We start from the raw sequence: 16,166 nt of genomic DNA, 5'->3' as shown, positions 1-16,166 counted from the left end.
GGATAAAGGCTGGCGAGGTCCTGATGTTGTTCTGTGTGCTTGGGATCGAGCCTCATCTCACCCCCCAGTGCCACACACTGCTATAAATATGTGTTTGTGTAGGAATTTAAGAAATGTTTGCTTATAATAGTTAATATTGAAAATATCTGAATGTTCTCTATCTCAAAATAGTGTTTCTATCTACAAATGACACATCCTGCGCTTAACGCTCCCACTGCGGCATTTCAGAGCCTCTTCCTGGCGTTGCCAGGATTCTGAGCTGGTGTTAAAGAGGAATGTTCACTTGTCCCATGGGGAAAGGCTGCTGCAGGTGTTCCCACCTGGAATGGGGCACACGGAGGGGGTGCTGCCCTGTCCCTGTCAGCAGAACRCAGGAAGATCGAGTCCTTAATTCAGAAACCACACGAGTGCTTGGAGRGGGATTCCTGCAGATGCTGTCACCATCTCCCACCCTCCTGCTGGTGTTTGGGATGTGAAGGGAGAGCCCTYGTGTTCCTGGTCAGGCAGGGCATGGGAGGCTGAGCATCCCCCAGTGCTGGGGCAGCRGAGGCTGGAGCAGGGCCCAGGCTCAGGGCTGGCTTTGTTTGCTGCTGCATCAGGCACGACGTGGGTGCTGTAAATCAGCGGGCAGGGACTGCGACTGCCGCCTCTGCTGGGTGTAGCTGCCATGGCTTTTCTCACTCCGGAGATGGGAGGCTGCATGGGAGGATAGTTGGCCATGCACCGAGGGTTGGTTCTCCACGAATTTTTGTGGCTTTTTTGTAGCAAAGTGGTGGTTCCCTCTGTATTACTGCTGTTTCAAAACCTCATGACATTTTTTTGCCACCAGCAAACTGCTACACCAGAAAGTTTAATTAAAACTCTGTGTGGGATTTCAGGACTTCTTAGTAAGCTGAGAACTAAGTGTTTACATTTTCCCCTGGAATACGGTGAGATACATCCTGATGAGCTGCACCAAGCTGTGTTGGGGTGTGGTWGGGCTGCCAGCAGGGCACAAACCCAGTGTTGTAACAGTCCAGGGAACTGGAGAAACCTCTGCCATTACCTGTGAGGGGTTTGGGGTGTCACCACCACATTCTCCACACCCATTCTGCTCTTCCCCCATGGTTTCACTCTGATGTGCTGGTGCCAGTCACCCTTCCTGCTGCACTGCTGGGAGATGAGATGTGTTTGCTGCTGMAAGCCTGGGACTGACCAGAGCCCAGAGACAGGCGTTAATCAGGGATCCTTGGCTGGGAAACAAACTGGAGAGTTCCCCGGGCTGCGGGACTCGCCAGTCAGCAGCAATTAACGGATCAAACGGAGCATTTCCCTGCTCTGCTGTCAGCTTGGATTTGTTTCTGCAGGCTGATCTCAGAGCTGCTGTGTCCGTGTGCAGGTAGGTCAGGGTGGCTCTCCCAAGCCCCTGGCTGGTTGCCAGGAGCCAGGCTCCTGTCCCAGCCCCAGGAATGTGTGGGCACCGGCACAAAGCACAGCCTCTCCCAGCCCAGATGGAGGGCTCTGGTGGTGCCTGAGCAAAGCAGCCCTTTTCCAGGGGAACAGATTGTCTGTGGCTACCAGCTCCCTCTTTAATCTCTGCCTGATAGCAAAGGCATCAAATGGCGTGTTTTCCACAGTATTTTGGGAATATTTACAGGTGTTTTCGGTGGCATTTCCCCAGTGCTGCTGCCTATGTAAAGCCCATCATGGCTGATGTCCGTGCTGCTGCCACATGTTTGAGAGGCCAAGACACGTCACCTCTGCCACCTTCCCAGGCYCCTGGGATTTGTTGCAGGCTTCTTATTTTATAAAGGGCTGTGTGCTGCAATGCCAAGGGAAACTYAATTATTAACCAAAAGCAAGTTGGAAAAAGATTGCTGCTTTTGTTTTTTATGGCCCCTCCCTCCCTGGCCCTCTAGCTTGGCTGCAGGCTGGCTCCCTGCTTGAGGACGGRCTCTGCAAGGCTGATGCTGATGCCAGTCACATCCTTGCCCTGAGCAGAGGCTGGAAATTCCCTGGCCCAGCCTGCAGAGCTGCCAGGCCCTCGCTGTTTGTAGCTGGGCTTTCTGTGGGGATGCTGCCTCATGGAAGCCACACTCCATCACTCTTCCAGCTGCAGATGCCRTCACAGCTGGAGGCCAGTGATGCAGAGCTGTTTGCTCACAGAGCAGTTGGTGGCTCTGCTCTTCCCTTGTATTTGTTGGAGTTTTTTTTGTCTTTTTAGGGTTTTAGGCTTGTTTTTGGTTTTTTTTTCCCGGGGTTTTCCTTGTTTTCCGTGCCCTATTGCAGGGTTGCTGACAGAGAGCAGCTTTGCTGAGCGAGTTTGTTCTGTGCCACCAGGGATGGCAGGGCTGACCTGTATCCAGGCACATGGGTGGGAGCACTGGCACCTGCTGTCCCTCCTGGGGGCTCTGACAGACCCCCAGCCCTGGGACATGGAGCCAGGCTTGCTGCACAGCCCTGGGATCAAGATGAATTGCCCTGCTTTTAATAAAGCAGTGCTTTTGTTGCAGGTTCAAAGCTCATATTCTTCATCCTTATCAACGTCTTGTGTGTCTCTGGGATCTCCATCTGATCTCTGAACACGGCTCAAACCCTGCCCCAGGATATTAATGTTGTACAGCTGCCTGTAATTCCTGGGGCCCCTTTTCCTTATTGAGCCAGTCAAGAGGAGAAGTTTAGATGATAAACAACATTAATGGACTSTTTGTGCTTTTTTCTCTGCAAATTGACTCTCATTAGAAATCCACCTCATATCTGCGCTGCCACAGCTCCAGAGGAGTGAGGGTTCTGCTTCCAGAGCTGACAAAAGTTTTGGGGGGTAGATGGTTCATCTTAAATGGGCAGTAGGTTTTAGAGTTAACTTTGCAGATGCTGAGAAGTTTGTGCCAGGCAGAGGGACCCCATGACAGCTCCCCTGCTGCAGCCAGGTGCTGAGGGAGCCCTGCCAGCACTCCGAGATTGTTTTTTGGTGAGCCAGTTTCATTCTCAGAGGGAAGAGGGATGTGTCCATCCTGCCAGTGCTCGTGTACCTGCCTTCTGCATAGTCTGCTCTCATAAGCTGTTGTCAACCTTCCCTTCCTRGAGTCACTCCAGCTTCTTCCTCAGTGTCCTGTCCTTGGAGCCMCAAGGGCATCTGCAGGAGATGGAACCCTGATGTGGGATATCCTGGGATGTCCAGCTGGGYATCACAGCTCCCTGGGGACATCTCRAAGGGGATGTTGTGGGGAGCAGTTGGACACGCTGTGACTGTTTCCTCTGTCCCTGTCCCCAGCTGATGACCAAGCACCCYGCCAAGCGCCTGGGCTGCGGCCCCGAGGGGGAGCGGGACATCAAGGAGCACGCCTTCTTCCGCTACATCGACTGGGACAAGCTGGAGCGCAAGGAGATCCAGCCCCCGTTCAAGCCAAAGGCTGTAAGTGTGCTGGGTGCCCTCGCTGTCCCCCTGCTGGGTCCCCTCGCTGTCCCCCTGCCGGGTCCCCTCGCTGTCCCCCTGCCGGGTCCCCTCGCTGTCCCCCTGCTGGGTCCCCTCGCTGTCCCACTGCCAGGGAACCTCTGGGACCTCTCACACCCACCCAGACGGGCGAGTCCCACTCATCCTGGAGGTGCTGCTCCTCTGTSTCCTCGGAAGATGGTGTCCCCTGGAATCTGGCACACGCCAGAGCTCTGCTGGGGCAGGAGAACTGCGGCGTGCCTGGCCCCAGCTCTGGCTTGCAGGCAAGGAAATTCCACACATTCAGCTCCTGGACCCCTTTGTGTTGCAGCCTGTCTGTCGTGTTACCCCGGGTCAGTCTGTTGGGTTTTTCCTTCCTTCTTCTTAAGCTGCCCAGGTCTTTCGTGTCTTTAATCTCAGCTTTATTTCAACACCCAGCTCAGCTCAGTCTGCTGGGTTCAGCCRCAGTTTCTCTCCAGGGTGGAAGGAAGCTGGAGCCTGGCTCAGTGGCGAGGGGATCYTGGCTGCTCCTCCCCAGCCCTGCCTGGCTCTGCTGGAGAGAGGCACTGAAGTGCAGCCCGGGGGGAATGAGCACACCGAGGGGGAGGCAGCAGCAATTGGAAGCTGTTTGTCAAAAGAGACAGGAGCGGTTGACTGCTCCTTGTCCAGCTGTATTTGCAGTGACATCTGTCCATGTGACAGCAGTGCCAGGGTGACACCAATGCAGRGGTGACACAGTGCCAGGGTGCAGCCTGAACCCCAACATGGGTCTCCCTGCCCATGCTGTTGGGGCTGCTGTGTGCCCCCGAATTCTGCATGACCCGCTGTGTCCCTGTGCTCTCCCTGCCCCATAGATTCAGGAGCAGGGATGTCTCTCCCTGGATTTCTCTGTTTCTCTCAGTCACTGGTGGGACTGGCAGGGTCACAGCCATGTCCCAATCTCTCCATGGTGCTCCAGGTCCTTCAGGCTTGGGATCATCCACGTGCCTCCCCCCAGGTGCTGGCTGCAGTGCTCGAGTTGGGCATTGGTGTTTCACAGAGCACTGAATCCACCCTTAATCTATTCTTGGCTGATATTTGTGATCAGGGTGGGGACATTCCTTAATCCATCCTCCTGGATCACAGCACAGCATCCGGGAATGCTCTGTGTGTTTACCTGCAGCCTCCCCGGTCCCAATGCTCGTGGCAACCTTCTGCTTTTCCTCTGCTTTACAGTTACCCTCTTCATGTGAAGGGGTCCCTTTGGTGCTTTCAAAAACTCTGCTTTCAGGAAAAACGTGGAGTGGGAGTCCCTTTGGTGGAGGGTGCTCTGTGCCTTTAGCTCTGCTCTCTCTCAATGCCTCTCTGCTCTCCAGCAGGTTTTTCCCTCCTACAGCTCCTTTCCTGGCTGATCAAACAGGGATTAAACCCCACTGTGGTGGCTGGGCAGGAGCCCCACACCTCCTCTGGCACGGATGGGCAGGGATGCTGACCTGGAGAGCTGCCCCTCGCCCCGGGGCTGCTGGCCCTGCCCTGCCTGTGTTTGGGGCTGATTGTTTTCATTTCAGGAAGATGTTTTTTACAAAGTTCCCTCCTGGCATCTTTGAGGCTCTGGACCATGTAGGGACGGCATTACTGGGAAAGCAGGGACTTTGATATCAGAATACAACAGTGTGGAAGTGTTTGGGGCTGTTGGTGCACACCCCATGATTTGTTGTCTGGGGGTGTGATCTGACCTTGTGCCAGGGATGCCGAGGCACAAGGGGGGTCTATGAGCTGCAGGGATCCTGCTCCATACCCGAATTCACTGAAGGGATGCCAGGCCTTCAGGGGTTGTTCTGCAGAAGTTCCTGTCTCCTGAACCTCTAGCTCCTGCCATTTCCCAGCTCTGTGCCCATTTCCCAATGAAGCTGCTGCTGCTGTGTCCCCTCCACCTGTCCCTCTCTTCCTCAGTGAGCAGGTCCCCAGTGTCACTGCCTGCCCTGGCCTGAGGCAGAGCATTGGTGTTTGGTGCTTTACAGTCAAAAACAACAGAATTMCATCAAAAGCACTTTCTTACTGCTCTGCTGCTTTAAAATGTGCAAATTTTGTCCTGCTTTAAATGTCTTCTTTCTTTAAAAATCCCTCTGACACCGGCCCTGGGGATGGGGACTGTAAGCTGCCGGCTGTCGCTTCACCCAKGCTGGCGCCAGGAAAATTCCCCGTTTGATAGGACAGGGAGATTAACAGCAGCTGATTTGGGRTTTAGGGAGGATTAAGACAACTCAGGTACCTGCTGATAGCTGATATTTCTCCAGCAGTGCCTCTGTGCCKGGAAAAGCTGTTTCTTTGGTGCCARCTGTGAGCGTGGGGYGGAGCAGCAGGAGCGGGAATGGGGCTCGGACACTGCACTGTTTGGGGTGGCAAGGGGAGATGGGCTCTTTGTGACCTTCAGGTGGCCACACCAGGGCCAGGTGCTGCTGCAGAGGGKCTTGGTGCTGGCCTGGCTCTCCCCTTGGCTTAGGTCTATTTTCTTTTCCCTTTTTTTTTTTATAATTAGCATCTATAAAGGTCAGGCTGCAGGAATTGTCTGCATCCAGAGCTTCAGAATAAGGAATAACAAATGCAAATGAGGGCTGGGTGTCTGCCCCCACCTGCCTCCACCTTCCCCTTCTCCAGCCCATGCTCAGCCCCAGGAACCCCAGCCAAGGGGAGCAGASCCCCATCCAAATTGTCTTCAGCATCATTTTGCTTGTCAAAGGTGTCATTAATTCCAGTTTGACTTGAGCTCGTGGCTCAGCTCCCCATCCCCACCCCATCCTCACAGAGGCCCCTTTGCTCCGTGTCTCTTCTGTAGCACCCACAAACCTTTTGGCCACATTTTCAGTGGTTTTGTGGCGTCTCTGCAGTTTGGAGTGGGGCACAGGGGGTGCTGGGGAGGGCTCTCAGTGCCTTCACATCCCTCCCAAAACCTCCATCATTGCCACCAACAGCGAATGGAGGGTTCAGCCTCCGCCTGGCCGGGCTGCTCCGTGTCTAGAGCTGGAAGTGAATTCCCAGGAGCTCCTGTGTTGYTTTGTGCTTGATTAACCTTTATCACAGAGTCAGGAACAAGACAGATCAGGGGCTGGGTTGTCTTTGGTGGTTCTGACGTGGGGCTCTGCTTGGCTGCTCCCTGCTCTGGCTGGTGCATAACAATTCCTTTCCTGGGTCTGCAGTTACCCTGGGAGTGTATTTACACTTCCCTGCTCTCCCTGTCTCTCGTTGAGATAATTATTGTTTTTGCTATCTAATTACTCCTTTACTTTACATAAAGCCTAGTGATTTGAAAAGTCTCATTTTGAAAGCACTGAAATCACACAGCAAAGCCCAGGATTATTCACAACAGCATGGGGGGGGTTAAAAAATGGCTTTTAATCTAATAATTTTTAATTGCATAAATTAATTTTCCCCTAACTGCTTGCAGTTAATTAATATTGAAATGCCACTTATAGACCTGGATGTGTGAAAACACCAGTTCCCTGCATAGGGGGTTTTGTAGCCTTAGTTCAGCCTGTACAAGGTGAGTTCTGATGTTTGCATAAGTAATTTCCTAATTAGATGGGATTTAAGGATTGAGGGGGCTGACATAGGGCAGCTGGATGTGTTGAGGTTAAACATCTTTGCTAATCCAGTCTGGAAGTGCTCTGAGAGACCCAGGGCCTTGTAAAGGCTTTCCCTGAGATTTCCCAGACTGTTCAGGCTCTGTTTTCAGTGCATTAGGCAGAAACTTGGCTTTTTCCATGGGAGAGGGATAAACAGCAGGGTCCTGCACCTGAACCCTTGCAGGGGATGCTCCCTTGGTCAGCAGCAGGGATGAAGGGATGCGCTGGAACATCCCAAAATGGGGGCTGGGGTCATCAGCCAGACACCAGTGAAAAGCACCATTATCCCCCCTGAGCAGCACAGGGACCATCAGCGTGGCCCCAAGTTCATGCTGTGACCCAAATTCCCCTAAATGCAATTGTCAGGGGAGTCCTGATCCTCTCCAGCATGCAAGGAGCCAATTTCCTGACCTAGAGCAGCCCCAGGAAGGTGAGGCTTGCCCAGGAGATGCCTGCAAGGCCCATGGGATTGTGCCTGTACCACTGGTTTGGGACAAATCCTGGGAAATTGAGGGTGTCTTCATCCCAGCACCTCCCTCGGCACTGGGAATGAGGGTGGGTGGCAGCAGCATCCTCARTTCCTTGATTGCATCCCAGGGATCAATGGAAAATATTTTATTGTGCCTTTTGTCTCTATTTGAAATCAAGCAGGGAAGTGATTAAATACAAGGCCATCTTCGGAGCTGACAGGTTTATTTCTGCAGCTCAGGAAGAAAAGCCATTCTGTGCTGGCTATAAATATTAGACAGGACACTGGGATTTATGTAAGATAAATTCCCACCCTCCCCCTTTCTCCAGTCAGGATGGAGTGATGCCTGTACATTAATATCAGACTAAAATGAAGACGATTTTTCACGAGATGGCTTTAGATAAACGTAAAAATTCATATGGCATTTGTGTCAATTAATCAGGAACTTCATCTGGGAAGCTGTAAAGGAGGTGCCWGTGCAGGCAGTGAGCATCCAAGTGACCACAGATCCTTCCTGCCCTCCCTTAGCTTGGGTGGGCCAGACCTGGAGCCTGGAGCTCACCTCCTCCAGACCTCGGGGCTGGGCTGGGATGTGCCTTCTATAAACCCAAAGACAGTTTTCAACTTTAAAGTATTGATTTTACCCATCCATTTTATCTGCATCCAAACACAAAGTCCATAAATTCCACATAGCAGGGCAGGAAATACCACAGATAGATGCAACTTTTTGAATTTTCCATCCACATATTTTTACCTCATTGCATTATAGTGAGAAATTCTTGCTTGCCAGCATGCATATTAAAATATATTTGTGCTTCCTATTCCAATAACTGCCAGCCTCTCATCAGGATTAATTTTTCTATCTTTCCGAGGGCGTTGCTGGTTTGATATTTTTATTTTTATTTTTTTCTAAGCCAGCACATTTCTTTGTAGCCAAAAGGCAGGCAGCGCTGTCAGACATCACACACGGGCTGCCCTGCGTGTCTGTGCTGAGGGCTGCTGAAGCTAACAGGGAATGGCAGCGGCACTGGGAGGCACTGGGATGCTCTGGGGGTGTGCTGGGAGCTGATGGGGACGCAGGTGAGCCCTGCCAGGGGTGGTGGCACTGCCAGGGGTGGTGGCACTGCCAGGGGTGGTGGCACTGCCCGGCTGAGCCAGAATGCTGCAGCTTTCCCTGTGATCCTGCTGCCAGTCTGTGCCATCCCCCGTGGTCCTCATGTCCTGCCTTTGGCTCCTGGGCTCTGTGGAACTGGCAGCTCCCATTTGGAGGATTTAATTGCTGTTTTGATGTTAATGTGATGGCTTTGGGAAGGCGTTGGGCTGTTGCTGACTTGTCAGACATCTCCAGCATCCTCCTGCTCAGTCCTCAGGCTGGATTTGATGCCGTGGTCTGGAGCAGCAGCAGTGGGGTCAGTGGTGGCCGGAGCCTGGCCAGGGCAGGGGCAGGGGCAGGAGGGCTGGGTTCAGCTCCAGGGCCTGGGCAGGAGGGGCTTTTGGGAGTAGAAGCTTGACCAACCCAGAGTAAAAATGTAAAGGTGTGACCCACAGACAGGAGGGGCTGGACAGGAGTTAAATCAGCTCCAACATTACCTGCTGAGCTTTGTTTAGAGATGTCTCACTCGGCGCTATAAGGACACACCACAGGAGCTGCCAGCCCATCACAGGCTGATGGATATTCCTGTTGTCTGCCCTGAAACCTCTGAGCAGAGGAAGGAGMTGGGAAACATTGAAGTTTGCATGTATTTGTCATTAATATTTTATTCTATTTAGTCTGATGTTTATTAAAAATGCAGATCTGTTTACTTAACAAATGAAAGTTAAATGCCCARGAAAAATTGTGGCAGTGCTTGGAGTGTTGTGCTTTCCCTGGGGCAATGAGAGAGGCCTGAGGGACTGGGAGGTGCTGGCTGAGCAGCTCCTGGGAGGGAACAGAGCCTGGAGAGCAGTGGCTGTGTGTGGCAGGAGRGATTGGCCAGCCCTGGGAGCAGAGTGCCATGTGCCAGCTGTGGGGATGTGACATGGGGGTGATGGAGCCTGGTCTGGAGTGACCTGGCATCCACCTGATCCCAGCTCCTGCCGTTGTTACTCCCTTAAATCAGGACTTGCAGCTGCAGGACCCTTGTTTTGCTTGCTGTGAAAATTAAATCGGGTGTTTGGCACCACTGGGGACTGCGAGGCTGTGGACAATCATGGCCTGATTGACCTGTTGGGAAGGGACAGAGCAGCTCTGGGAATCAGAATTATGGAATCACGCAGGGGTTTGGGTGGGAAGGGACCTTAAAGCTCATCCTGTCCCAYCCCCTGCCATGGGGAGGGAYACCTTCCACTATCCCACAGTGCTCCAAGCYCCATCCAGCCTGGCCTTGGACASTGCCAGGGATGGGTCCTCTCCTCTCCTTGAGCCTCTGAGCAGTCCAGACATGATGAACAGCTCTGCTCCAGGGGAAGGAGAGCAGCCCATGTGGGCAGGAGCGACCGCGAGTCATCACCACCCATCTCATTGCTGCTGCAGCCGCTTCCCATGGCACAGCCAGGGGGTTTGCCAGGCTCTGGCTGTGCCATGCCATGCTCTTGTGACTAACAAAGTGTGTTTTGTGCCTTTTCCCGTCCTGCCGTGGCCGTGCCATGGTGGGGGGATGGCACAGCCCCATCCCACGCTTCCGCCCCACCCACCATCCGTTCTTTTCTCCCTCTCATAGTGYGGACGCAGTGCTGAAAACTTCGACCGGTTTTTCACTCGCCATCCACCCGTGCTAACACCTCCCGACCAGGAAGTCATCGGGAACATTGACCAGTCAGAATTTGAAGGATTTTCATTTGTTAACTCTGAGTTTTTTATGCCTCAAGCCAAGAGCTAAGTGGCTGTGTAGATCTCATTCCTGCAACTGTCATCCGGTTCCAGCTGCTGTCGTGGTGACACATTCCATTGCAGAACTTGCATCCATGGTTTTTCTTTAGTTCATTACTAGAGTGACCATATTTCAAGTGTCTTCCTGTTATTTGGGGTGTCACTGGAGGGGGGTGATATGGAGAAAATGCTGCAAATGGGCCTTTATGACATTTTACTTGTAGAAAATGGGAACAGCTCAGTGGGTGGCAGGGAAAACGGAGACACAGTGACAACTGGGAGAAATCCCTTCATCATGTGCTTTAATTCCTGCTCCTTCCTTTTTCTAGTGTTTTAATATAATCATGAAAATTTAATATTTAGCCTTCTTAGCCTTAGTGGCAAGTAAGTGTTTTTAATGAAACCATTCCCTGAAGTCTCTCTCCTCCCAAAAGCTCTGGAGAGCCCAGATGCTGGTTTTGGTTCCTTTTTCAGCCATGTCCTGCTGTGTGTCCAGCCCCAGCACAGCTCCCCTTCCCTCCACAGAGGCTTTGGGCTGGCTTGATCCTGGCGCTGGGTCTCCAGCAGTGGGATGAGTTATTTGGGAAGGCAGATCTGCTGTTGGCAAAGATTTCTCCTGATGGTGCAGTTTCTAAGGAGCATTTTTTTAATCAAAGCAAACATCCAGTGGTAAATGGGAAATTTGGAAGAGMTGCTTTTGAATCCATGGTCACCCTAGTAAACATCATCAACATCAGTTCCATAGCAAAGCTTTTTCTTYTTTTCAAATGCCAAAGCCATTGATGGACTTTGTTACCTGTGCTTTAAATGTGTCAAAAATGGTATTAACCCAAACAGGAGRTATTTGACCAGTATTGTGAATTCTGATATGAAGCATGTAAAGAAACTTGTTTCAACTGATAGTTCTACCCTTAAAAATTGCCGCTAGGTATTTAAATCACCCAAGTTTTGTTTCTGGCATCAAAGAAAACATTTCAGGAAGGGTGAATTTCTCTTGAAAGGACAACAATCACGCTGCTTCCTTTTATACCCCTGCAGATGTTCGTGGGCTGTCACTGTATCAATCTGCTTGACTTGTAATGTGCCAATTTATTTTTTTTTCTGATACTGATTATAAAATAAAAAGTGAGAAAACACGTCCCAGAAACCTGCATGTGTTTGGCAATAATGAGTTTCTGAAGTTCAGCGAGGTGATTCGGATAGCTGGGGCTGGAACCTGCCCTGGCTGCTGGGGGATGCTGGCTCAGCCATGGCCCGTTCTCACTCTGCGTTCATCCCAAAAAGTCAAGATGGGATGCACTGGAAGCACCATCCCAGAAAGGAGCGATCGCCCACGGTCTCCTGCACCAGCACCCACCGGGACAGCGCCCACCCCGCCCTCGGGGCCTCTCCAGCACGGACAGGGAGGCAGTTTCTCCGGATGACCCTGGAGGAAGGACGATGCGAGGCGGAGGGCACAGCTGAGGCTGGCAGAGCGCTGCCGCCTGGGGATCTCTTCCAGCGCCTTGAGCAGAGCCGACTGCGGCATCGCCTCGCCTTCCTGGAGACTGCAGAGCCCGAGTGCYGGTGACTCATCCCTGCCCGCCGCGCTCCCAGGAGCTCCGGTTCAAAGCGATTGGCAGTTCCAGCTAAAGAGGGATTACAGGTTCCTGTTAACCTCCCTCCTGCCTTTGGGAATGCACTTGAGCCAAGTGCCGCGGCTCCGGACGCTGCAAGAGTGTTCCAAGAGGTCACAAATGTCAGCAGGAGGTGATCCTGGTGTCCTCCACCCAGGCGGCCCTGGAGCTCTGCCCTGGGGAAGGGGCTCCTTGGCAGTGGTCAGGGAGGATTCCCATCCCTGTGGGCCAGGCAGAAATGCTCTACCAGGAGCACAGTGCCACCACGGGCTGTGGGACCTGTGCCACCGCCACGCCGTCCTGCTGTGTTCCTCGTCACCTCCCAGAGCCAATTCGCCCACTGCTGGAGGCACTTTCAGCCCTGAGTGTCCCCTGCCCACCCTTCTCTCCGTGAGATACACACAGCTGCTCCCTGCCTGCTCCCAGATTGTTCATCATCTTGACAGAGGCCAAATTGCCACCAATTCAGAGAGAATTCAAGGTAAGACACCAGCAACCCTCTCTTTGCCGTGCTCAGCTTCCAGCCAAGGSCCCAAGGATGGGGGGCTGCCCTGAGCCCCCTCCCGGGCCCATTGTAGCCTTCCCCAGAGCTTTCTGCTGYCAAAAAGCAGCAGCAGGTGGTTGTTCCCACTCCAGGGCCCCCGGGCTGGTGGCTCCTGAGGGCTGGGGACCAYGGTGGCTACTTGCACGGTGTCACACGTAGATGTGTCAGTCCCCTTTGCAGATCCCACAGCACTCCAGCTCAGGAGAAGCTCCTGGCCTGGAAGGACAGCACTGTCCTGGCCCACGTTGGTTTGGATGGATGTGGCCTTCAGGAACCACAGGAATCTGTGGCTGGCTCACAGGGCCAGGGCCACCATCAGCTCCTGTCACCGAGAGATCACAGCCACGTCTGCCCTGCCAGGGACCCCTGGCCCTCGTCCCTGGAGGGACCCTGCAGCCACCAAGGTGGGCTTGTCCTCGTTCCGACTGCTTCACCCTTTGTCTGCACAACTCTGCACCTGAAATTGKCTCCTTCACCCCGTCTGCCCTTCCCTGCTCCTGCTCTGTGACACCAAATCCACATCTTCCCTCTCTTGCTGGGGAGAGGAGCCCCAGAGGGACTGTGACGCTCAGGGACAGTCTGAGAGCCGCAGACACTGGCACCTCTGGAGCATTGCCATGTCCTGCCTCTCCTGCCTTTTCTCCCTCGGCTCCTTGAATTCCATCCCGACCTGTTTTTCTTCCGACCTCGTCTCTTCTCCATCATCYTTGGCTTTTTCTGATAGCCCCAAGGTTAAAGCCATCCTGAAGAGACATCTCCTGTGGCAAGTGGAGTCTCCAAGCATCCCTGGAGGTCCTGATCTATTGCTGGCTCATCTCCCAAGGCTCAGTCCAGCTGCAGCTGTGGTGTGGTGMTCCTGCTCTGTCCAGGCTTTGTGTCCTGCTCAGGCTTCTGCTTGAGGCATTAAGGTGCCACAGTGTTCCATTGGGCCAAGAGGGGCTGCAGGGAGGACCAGCATCTCTTCTGCCAGGTCCTTCACCAGGACAGAGCGGTGGGGACAGCCATGGTGGGTGGGTGTAGGACCTGCAGGACCCCCACAATTACTTTTCTCAGTTTGAGCTGGCAGATTAATCCAGAGYTGGAAATTCTGGTGCAGCAGAACATGGTGAGGCCACATTTGAAAGGCAAAGTCTGGGGAAAACTAAAAACGAATTCAGGTTTCTGCAAAACACTAAATTTGTGACAGGGCCCTATTGGTGTCACAGCAGGGGAAAATCACCTCCAACAAGGAGTTGACRTCTCTGCTATACAGGGACATGGAAGAAGAGGTAGAGAAGATCTTTTGTCCCTGTTGGCTTTAGTAACGAGGCACAGCAGAGCCAGTTCCTGGCTGCCAGTGTCCCTCCACTGCCGGTCACTGTGGATGAAGGTCCTGGGGTACTTGTGCTGTACCTTGAGTGCTCAGTCACCCTGCAGCCATGGCCCTGTCACCTCCCACCACAGGACAGCCCTGAGCCAGGCGCTCTCTGATCCGCAGGGTTTAGAAGAGCAGCCCACGCGTTCCCAGCGCCGGCTCCGCAGTGCTGATAGCAGGTTCCCAGTGCTAATCCTGACACTAACGTCCCTTTTTTTCCCTTTTTTGGCTTGGATGTAGCTGCAAAGTTGTTCTTCTTAAGAAATTGCAAGGAGAAAATGTTGCATATGTGGAATTTTCCTTCTCAGAGGTTTTGAAGTGCTGTGTGTTTTCTCTATACAACCCTGGAGCAAATCACATCCTCCTTCAATGAACCAGAGTTGGTTAACACCATATCACGGCATCATTCAAAAATCAAGCCTAAAGCAGAAAGAGCTCTTACAGCYGATTATTTTGTGCAAATTTTGACATGGTAGTGGCTGTTGCTGCCGTTTCGAGGCATGTTGCTTCCTCCAGGCTCCTTTTTCCTGTGCAGTGCCGAGCTCTGGTTGCAGTGAGGGTTCTGCATGCTGAGAACTGCTCCGTGCTCTCTCCCACAGCGAACAGGACAGAAGGGATGCTCCCTTCCCACCACCCCTGGCTCTCACCTGTCCCTTCATGTCCTGTTTGTGTGTTTCAGGCGTGTTAAACTGGTGTTCTCCTCTTCTTGCTGGCAGTGCGGGGCTGCTTCTATTGTGCAGGGCTGTGGGTTCCTCCTCGGTGGCAGCTTGAGAAAGCAGCGTGGAGTGTGGAGTGCTGGGGCAGCACGGCTCTCCTGGGGACAGCACGGCTCTCCTGGGGACAGCACAGCTCCCCGGGCCACACCCTCATGTGCTGCCACCCCCTCCAGGTGCTGTCACCTCTCGCTCCTTTCCCAGTTTAACTCTGTGCTTTCCATTTAACAGAAGGACAAACGCGACACTTCCAACTTCGACAAAGAGTTCACCCGGCAGCCGGTGGAGCTCACGCCCACGGACAAACTCTTCATCATGAACTTGGACCAGAACGAGTTTGCTGGATTCTCCTACACCAACCCCGAGTTTGTCATTAACGTGTAGTCGCGGCGCAGCCCTGTCCTCGCTGTCCCACGCCAGGTCGCCCTGTACATACGACACTAGTCTTCCGGGATTAGCAGTGCAGACACACATCCCCTCCCGCCAAACACGCCGACCGCTTCTCCTCGGAGCCTCTCCGTGTCCGTGCCACTCGCTAGCTTGGTTTCCCTAGCCGGAGGTGTCCGGGGTGCCAGTTACCGGTCAGTGATACTTCTAGGAACTATAGTTGGTGGTGACTAATAGAGTTTTTAAACAGAAATATACCAAATTGCTACAGTCTCTGTAATTTTTGCAGTGGGACGCTGAGATCCCAGTGACCCAGCTACTCCCAAAGCGTTGCTGTGGAATGCTAAGCATGGTTGATCGCTTAAAGCGTTGTGCTGAAGCTTGCGATGAGTGTGAGCTTGTCTTAGAGGAGCCTTTTGTTCAAGACATGGATGTATGGATATATTTGATCAGTGTGGAAAAATCTGCTTCTAGACCTGTATTTTCCAATGCATTGTCCATAGGGTCAGCCCRGCTCTCCSGAGCATCACCCACCATCYGCCTTCCCCGCACTCGGGCATTGCRACTCCGAACCAATCCCATGCCAGTTCTTGTAAATCAGAGCAAACCTTTTTTCTAAGTGAGAGGTGGGGGGGGTTTTGTAACATCTGGAACAGTTTGCAGTTTTGATACGCTCTGTCAGCACTCGCATAAATCTTTCACAGACACTGTCGAGATGTAACAGCTCTGTAAAGGATATTAATATTCTACCAAAACAAAACACATTTATATTCTCGGTTTACAATTTACCAACTGAAAACACGCCCAAGACCAAAGGGCTGCACTGAGGGCTATTTATAATGGAAACTTTTCTACTTTCCACCCTCTGCTATTCTCTTCCAGTCTCCAAACCCATGGATTTCACCGGCATCTTGATTTCCCTGATTTCCACCAAATTCCTGGGGGTTTTAGTCAGTAATTCAGGACCTTCTGCATCATTTAAGAAAAGAATTCTGAATGAGAAGAGATAATTCCAGCAACTGTTTGTGAGGCAAAGCCGTGGCATGCGGGAGGGCAGGGGTGGGCAGGGGCAGCCAGGAACAGGCAAGGACAGGCAGGAGCAGGAAGGAGGGAGCAAGGACAGGCAGGAGGAAATGAGTGGACAGGTGAGGGCAGGAGCAGGCCAGAGAGGACAGCAGGAAGGAAGGGGTAGGAGCAGGCAAGAGGGTGTGGGGACAGGCA

General features: G+C 52.8%; 1 protein-coding gene across 2 annotated transcripts in view; it reads left to right on the top strand.

Moving 5' to 3' along the window:
• PRKCB (protein kinase C beta) overlaps positions 1–15,385 on the top strand; it is a 92,946-nt gene extending 77,561 nt beyond the window's left edge. Inside the window, exons 16-17 of one of the 2 annotated variants that reach the window (XM_057371213.1) lie at positions 3,254–3,394; positions 14,790–15,385. In XM_057371213.1, coding sequence (XP_057227196.1) covers positions 3,254–3,394; positions 14,790–14,942 — 294 coding nt within the window. In that variant the 3' untranslated portion in view covers positions 14,943–15,385. Of the gene's footprint in view, positions 1–3,253; positions 3,395–10,182; positions 11,586–14,789 lie in introns of those variants that run through there. The other variant, XM_057371212.1, reaches the window with a different exon arrangement.
• The last annotated feature ends 781 nt before the right edge of the window (positions 15,386–16,166 follow it).

This window comes from Malurus melanocephalus, unplaced genomic scaffold (genome assembly GCF_030028575.1).
Source record: "Malurus melanocephalus ecotype Western Australia unplaced genomic scaffold, MMel_1.1 scaffold_143, whole genome shotgun sequence".
NCBI lineage: Eukaryota > Metazoa > Chordata > Aves > Passeriformes > Maluridae > Malurus > Malurus melanocephalus.
The sequence above is the reverse complement of the archived record's forward strand: the minus strand, read 5'-3'. Positions and strand labels throughout refer to the sequence as shown.